General features: G+C 40.5%; 1 protein-coding gene across 1 annotated transcript; it reads right to left on the bottom strand.

Moving 5' to 3' along the window:
* Window positions 1–271: 271 nt before the first annotated feature.
* On the bottom strand, window positions 272–5,834 carry LOC103702006 (protein NDL2-like). The gene is made up of 11 exons (XM_039129297.1): window positions 5,534–5,834; window positions 3,008–3,107; window positions 2,243–2,340; window positions 2,027–2,115; window positions 1,824–1,884; window positions 1,653–1,739; window positions 1,472–1,549; window positions 1,329–1,385; window positions 1,163–1,218; window positions 920–1,055; window positions 272–839 (listed from the first exon to the last, which is right to left on the bottom strand). Exons 1-11 carry the CDS (start codon window positions 5,591–5,593, stop codon window positions 618–620), a joined length of 1,044 nt encoding a protein of 347 aa, XP_038985225.1. The 5' UTR covers window positions 5,594–5,834; the 3' UTR covers window positions 272–617.
* Window positions 5,835–7,832: the final 1,998 nt, after the last annotated feature.

The following is a 7,832-nucleotide window of genomic DNA, read 5'->3' as shown; positions in this document are numbered from 1 at the left end:
GTAGGCATTTCCTTATTTTTAAGATGTTCGAAACTACCAAAGTCTCAACAATATTCTGTTCGATCTCCACTACCAATTCCCCTGCCTGGACCGTAACAAACAGTCGAACAGGCAACAGAATAGTATTAGCAGTACTTTAAATACCTATAACGACAACATATGAAGTTGGTATTTATACATACAACCATCATGAAAGATGACCACAGCCCACAGTTAAGAAAATACTACATTTTTAAACAATCACAAACTATTCAGCAGCATGGATGGGAGATTTAAGGATACAAAGGACATCGCTTCTTATTATTTGGCAGTCATAAATAATGAAAAGATTTACACGTGTTGTCACTACGAATGAATGGAATAGTAAGAATCTCACCCGCTTCCCTCCACTTGTCCTCTATATACCACCTCGCCCTCACCTCAACTTTATCTTTTGCATATCTACAGCCCCGTAAAATCCATTCTCCACGTCAAAAGGAAGAAAGAGAGAGAGAGAGAGAGAGGGGCTACAAAACCATATCTATAGGGCAAGTACATCTCAAATGTTACACCGTTCGCGTTATCCATTGCTACACTTGCCTGGGACTTCACCTAATTGTGATTGCGAGTCTTGCCTCTCAAACTGGAAGGGAGACCCTTGTCTTTATGGGCTTTAACTTCACTCCCATGCTCTCAGGTGAAAGCAGCTCAGGGGAGATGCCTGATGGACTGCGAGGGCTCCGCGGGCTGCAGCTCAGCTGGCATGGCCGGTACAGACCATACCCCATGAGGAAGTACTCCATGGGTACCAGCATCGCATGGGGTTGCTCCTCTGTCACAACCGAACCACACGCCTGGACCTGTCATGATATCATTAATCATGCGTCAATCTTCAATAACGAAAATAATACATATATATATATATATATAAGAAGAATACCTCGACCAAGGCGCTGTATCTTCTGTCCAGCTTTGTGGTCATGTGAAGGGCCTCGGAGTGGAAGGGAGAGTTTTCACCCACAAAAACTAGTGTCCTGCACTGCAGTTTCTTCAATGATTCCGTCAAGTCATGTCTCCTGTTCGTTTTCATCGGCAGGAAAGCATAAAAGTGTTAGGAGGAGGAGGACAGCAGCAACATCTTTAGCTGACTCCTTCACAGAGCAGAAAGAGTAGGCGACCATACCCATTTATCGATTGAAGAAATCTCCAGACGTTTGTACACTGCCTTTCATCGAGCAACTGCAGAGGACAAGCAGAGACAATTAAAAAACAAAAGAAAAGAATATAGTAATATAAATTCTACAATCTTCCCAAACAGAATGCAGAACTGCAGTGTGTGGTTTACTAACACTTCTACAGGCTTGCACAATATCTGACTCAGGAACCTGTGAACTTCCACGAACTTCCTGTGAATGAAAAAATTGCAATGAGATCGAGAATAAACACCACAATCAAGGTAAAAGAGTAGAAGAGTAAAGCAATGGTACCATACCTTGCTGAAGTATCGTTGAAGCAAGCATTCCTTGATCAAGCCGCACATCCCATAAAAATATAGCAAATTCGATAAAACCTGTTGATTTTAGTTTATTCAGCAGCATAAGATCACAATGATTCACAAAATAATAATAATAATAATAATAATAATAATAAAGAATGACACTATGAAATAGCACCTTATTATACAACCACTCAGTCCATGAGGGAGCCTTGCATAGAGGTGAGACAAGCATCAAACCAAGAACCCGCTCCCTATATTTTGTCTGCAACCGGTTTGTTAGAAGCATGAGTCAGAAAATTTCTATAAAAACATTAATCTGAAAGGCCTTATTCACAGAAACACCTACAGCAAAAAGGGTAAGAATGTAAGCACCCGCTGTCACCCCCAAACACATCACCGAACCTAACCTGGAATGAGCAAAATTTCAAATAAAAAGTGTTAAAAAATCAAATGCATCCAAAGAAGATGCTTTCTCCATTCATAGTTCCACATTTATAATTTGCAAGCTGCGCTGCAGTGAATAAGAAAAGAAATAAGACAGTGCATTACCCAAAGTAATCAAGAACTTCTGCCACCTGATCTGCTAAGTGATCAACAGAAGGCACTGGAACATCTGAAGAAATTGGAGCAGCTCCCAACTGTAGGACTCAAAGGAGATGACCAAGAAAATCACGTGACAAATTGTAGAAGAGGAATATAATACATCTTATACATTTTTCGCATATATATATATAATGAAATGTATGCTGGAGCAAAATTACTAACCTCATGACCTGGAGGGCTAATATGGTATATACAGAAATTGTGAAGCAGCAATGTAGAAGCTTCGGGACAAAAAAATAATCCTTGAAAGCAGGACATATCTGATCAAATAAACAAGAAGTAGACTGAGTGCACAAAACTCCTTGTTTTAACAGAGAGACGCTGAAAAGTATCTTTTTCACTCTTACTCTGTCTATCGATGCCCTATCTTATTCCTTATCAAGAAAACAACCAAACTAAGTTACAGAGCCCATATGACACATCTATGAGATAAGCATCAGGCATCATACACAGGTTAGATGTGCCAGGTGAAAGCAGAAGAAACTGCTAAGTTAACAAGTCACTACTACATCCAGTGTGCACTACTTTATGCACTGACAATGGCAGCACAAAATTGGCAGTATGAAGGCCGGGCAAGCCCTTCACCCTGCAAGGTGCCAGTCCAGCAGTTCCCAGTCAGCATACAATGGAGCGCACATTGGCATAAGATTTTCCAAGACAGTAACATAAAATAATACAAAGACGGATGCTCATGCACAACTGTAAGTACATCTACCCTACTGATAAGTAAAATTGAAAGTGATGAAATGACGATTGTCATTTTTCAAAAAATGATGTGAAAAAAAGTTAGTACAACAAACAGCTAAAGGACCTCTTTTTGGACCTTGAAATAATACAGTAAACTCCATGTTAAATGGAAAATAATTGAAACAGATGGAAGAAAAGGAAGCAAGCATGCTAACACATTTGTGGCATCGTCATACTTACAATTTAAAGCCACGTCTGGATAAGTAACTAGGGCAGGCTTTTCATGATCTCCAAATACAGCAACTGATATTGGACCATGGCTTGTTTGTATATGATGTTCCTGCAGGTAGCCAGCATAAAACATTTAGCAACCATGGAAAGAAAAAGATGTTGATTGACAGGCCCTTTTTTTTTATTAAAAAAAACGAACAAGGTTCAAAACAAGCACAAAATACATCGATAAAAATGTGATTTCACAAAAATTAATATAAACACAAAATTATTCTAAATTATTTGTTCATGGTAACATAGGTGAAGCATGCAGCAGCACTAAATTTTATGCACAATAAATCTGTTCTCCATCACAGACATCAATAGATCCATCAAACTGGTATGCAGAGAAAAATGAAAGGTGGAGAAACATGGCTCTTCAGTTCAGATATGATGCTAGAGTGTGAGACTCCATGAAGTAAGCATTTAGATTTAGCAAAAGAGATAGCACCTCCTAAGATTATCAGGGACTTAATCTTTTCTTCCCATTCATTATAGTGGTTCAGAGCTTTGCAAAGGTTTTCCACCTTAACCTTTTTCTGAATTTTTTCAGCATTTCAGATAGACAATTGTGAGGATATTGAAGACCATTAGCAGTTTATATAAACAATACATATATATATATATATATATATATATAAATATACAAATATATATATGTTGTACTTTTTAAACAACCAAAAAACTAGAACAGCAAATGCGGAAGTGATACATAAGTAAAGCAGTTCCTTGGTATTGGACCTATGATCAGAAATAAGAGAATATGGATAAACCAAGGAAAACCTATTATAAGCCTGGAAGTACAAAACATACAGCATTTAGTTATTTCTGAAGTCAAAACAGGGGGAAAACTAGAGAGATAAGATTCGTTACACAAAAGAGGAAAAGACAGAAATGCAACAAAAGAAATATCAAGTAGTTAACTACTCCAATGTGGAGCATGAGGGAAAAGGACAAATATGAAAAATTAATTGTTTTTAATTCAGAGGAAAATAACAGAAACATCACAGAAACTTAGGGAACCACAGTTGATGATTATCGATGCCAAAGCAAAAAACAAGGGTAAGAAAATGCAATGACATTAGTTTCCAATGATAAACTTCTGAAAAATTTCTAATAACTTCAAATAGACGCAATCACAATCGGCTGGAGGGCAAAAGCTCATCAACGCTCAGATTCACTTGCTCACATACCATCAAGCTCTTCAAGTTTTTGGGTGCATTTGATTTCTTTTGAATCACTTAATAATCAATCTTTTCTACACTTATCAATTTTGATCTAAAGATTTAAAATTGCAGACACGTGTTATTAGCTCTTAAGTTGTCAATGTCAGGTCCAAATTTGATTTTTTGCATGATAAATCACTAAACCAATGAAGACAAGATTCTGGTTGGTCTTTAGTCTGACTAGGATGCATGTTTAGATTGAAAGAACCTCAGCTAATATCATGTCCTCATATATATATTTCTTTACACTTTGCAGGTTCAATCAGAAAGTCATATCCTGCTGTTGTTTGAAGTAAAGGATAACTCTATTGCGAAGCAATGGTTGCGGTTCAAGTATTCAAGAGCTTCATCATGAACACAACGCCGAACAACAAATTATCTAATAAATTTTTTACTATGTAAAAAAAAAAACCAAAGAGATGGGCGAAAAGCCATTCCTCATGGCATAAACAGGGGGAAATAGATCTAGTATTATATATATATAAATAAAAACCCAAACGTTTATATATAAACTCATTTATTTCGCCTATCAACTACCCAAAAAATCAGTCATGCAGCGAAAGGGTTTTCAAAAACTGACGGCATTTCTCGGAACGTAGGTATATAAAACTGAACCCCCTTTCATCCACTAAAGGAAAAAGGGAAAAGTCCATTCAGATGCAAACACTCGTACATCATAAGGGTGTCTTCAAAGAAATCTTTCCTGAAATAAAGTAATTAAAAAAAGAAAATAAAACAGAACCAAGTAAAGTGCCTAAAACCATACAAAACATTGAGAAAGAGAGATTTATGAAACCATCAAGAAACCCAAAGAAGAAAGAAGCAACGAAATAACAATATCACTGGGTTGTAAGGAAATTAAAGAAAGAACTCATGAGCAGCTCCGTTACAAACATGCGGATAAAAAAGAGGAAAAAATTCAAGAAACCAATTTCAACAGTAAAAAGAAACCACTGCATAGGCGCACCATCGTCACACGCAAAAAATAAAAATAAAAATAAAAATAATAAACAACGGCTCCATCAACAGCATAGTTCCCATTCGATCTCCAAAGAAATCAACAATAACACCATTAAGAACAGGTACCAGACCTCACACTTTCCCTTCAATTAAATACTCCAAACAATAAAAATATAACAACAAAAAAAAACTCAAAGAAACCTGACGATTCAAATGCAGTACAACATCAGATCCAAGATTTAAAACAATTATCCAAAAAAAATTCAAAAAAAAAAAAAGAAAGTGTCCCAATAGATCAAGAAACCCTAACCTTTCCCCCAAACGAAATCCTCTCCACATCAACAGACACCGAGCTGCTCGATTCTCCCATTACTCGACCAAGCCCAGAAGATTCCCTGATAATCCTCCTCGAACCTCCTCCTCCTCTCTCTGTCTGTCTCTCTCCACCAGCTTTTCTAAGAAGCCAGCTCTATCCCCGCTCTCTTATATACCGAGCGCCCCCCTCTCCTGCCGGACCCTCTAATTAACCCCGGTTAACCCCACCGACGCTCTCTCTCTCTCTCTCTCGCTTTCTCTTTCCCCTTCTCGATTTCACACACTCCAGTTCTCCCGCAAGCAGGCACCGGGGGAGTCTCTCCCGCACGGCTTAACCGGAGGTAACATTCGTGACGGAAACGCGAGTTACCATACCGACAGTTTTCGAAGCTAATTTACGATAGTGGCCCCCTACCCCACCCCCGATAGCGACCCAAGTACTCCCGACCTGGTGACCGAGCCTCCGTCTCTCTCAACCCCATCCGGTTCGGCGGGCACGCCGTTTTGACCTGCCACCCGGATCAGCCGGAACCGGGCCACCGGTTTGACCCGGGACGCGTGGCACTGTTTCGCGCATCTTTGTCCTGAGTCGGGACCGCGGAAGAGTCGGCCGAGACCGGCGTTAGGCGAAGACATGGGGTCCACTCGATGGAGCGATCATGCCATCCGTGCCGTTGGTAGTGACATCATAAAATCATATATAAATTCAGAATGTACTCTGGAATTGAGGTAGCTGCGGCGGCCTACGTGACGAGTAAATTAAGGTGGTAAAAATATAAAAGGGCGTTTTGGTCAATATAATGGGGTAGGTGAAATGATGATGAATTTTATCGGCGGTAAGATTTGAGCAGGAGTTTGGATATTCTGGGATACGGTAAAACAGCACACGTTTTTGTCGAGCTAAAATGGGAAGGAGCCTAATGACCCCAAATCATGGAACCACCTTGAAATAGGACAGCGAGGAGGAGGACTCTTCAAAGTAAAAAAAAAAAAAGAAATCTTTTGGATGTGAGGAGTAGGAGGAGAAGGAGAAACTCGTGACCTATTGGGGAGTTATAAAAACACTTCGGTTGCGACAACTTGGAGATCTTGAACGCATAATCCTCGTGACCATCGACTTTGTTTTTCCTTAAATCATCTTGAAAGGTATCTACGTTAGTATTGGATCCTCACACATCTTGAATTGATTCTTCTTTGTATATAATATTTGATTGATCCCCAGATCAACCATGGCTTCTTAAGATGTTGAGTCTTTCACGAAGTTGTCGATCTTAATCACTTGTCCTCCATGGTTTTAGCATATTCATGACAGATTGATTGTTCGTAAAAATGAAAATTAGAAAGATGATATGTTGAGAAATTATTTGAGCTTTTAAATTTTAAAAAAGAAATTTAAATTTTGCTAGGATGTTGCTTGTTGGGGGAATGTAAATCGCCCCAAAATACGTGAGCACATCGCCGGCACGTGATCAGAAGCGCCCGACCTCGGATGCCCGACCAAGCGCCCGACCTCGGACGCCCGACCAGGCGCCTGACCTCGGAGCTTTCGACCTCGGAAGCCCAACCTCACCATCCGCCCTCCGCGGTCACATCCTTCTGCAGCTCGACCAGAGGCCATGCCCCACCGCCGCCGCTAACAATTAATGCGCATGGTCTCTGTAGACTTCCGGCTTACTCAACAATTAATGCGCATGGTCTCTGCAGACCTCCGACTTACTCAATAATTGATGCGCATGGTCTCTGCAGACCTCCGGCTTACTCAACAATCGATACGCATGACTCCAGCTATCCACGAATCCCAAGCCCTCCATGGCATATCTGCTCGGCTGCGTCCGATCAGCCATGACAACTCCTTCGCTCCGGCCTGATCTCCTACGACAAGGTATTAATTCTCACGATCGTACATTAATTCATACGACATGCTCAATCATACGATAACTTCGCCCCGTCATATCACAGGTAATTCAGTACCCCTCTATAAAAGGGGAACCTTCCCATCTTAGAGGGGGCTGGACGCTGAAACTCTGGACATATATTTTTTCTTATACATTTGCCCTCTCTGACTTAGGCATTGGAGGGCCGGCGCCAGAAAATCCGACCACCGGCTTTTTTGCAGGCCCCACGGAGGACGCCGCCCACCAACGAAACATCACCCGCCGACTCTCGCCGGAGCTCCACCTTCTTAGCCGACGGCCGCCCCTGGGTCCAATTTCCAGCAACATTACTAAATATATTGAAGCTTGTGCATGCACTAGCTAGGAATTTGAATGGCTTAAAAATAACAGGTTGATGGT

This window comes from Phoenix dactylifera, chromosome 8 (genome assembly GCF_009389715.1).
Source record: "Phoenix dactylifera cultivar Barhee BC4 chromosome 8, palm_55x_up_171113_PBpolish2nd_filt_p, whole genome shotgun sequence".
Lineage (NCBI taxonomy): Eukaryota > Viridiplantae > Streptophyta > Magnoliopsida > Arecales > Arecaceae > Phoenix > Phoenix dactylifera.
The sequence above is the reverse complement of the archived record's forward strand: the minus strand, read 5'-3'. Positions and strand labels throughout refer to the sequence as shown.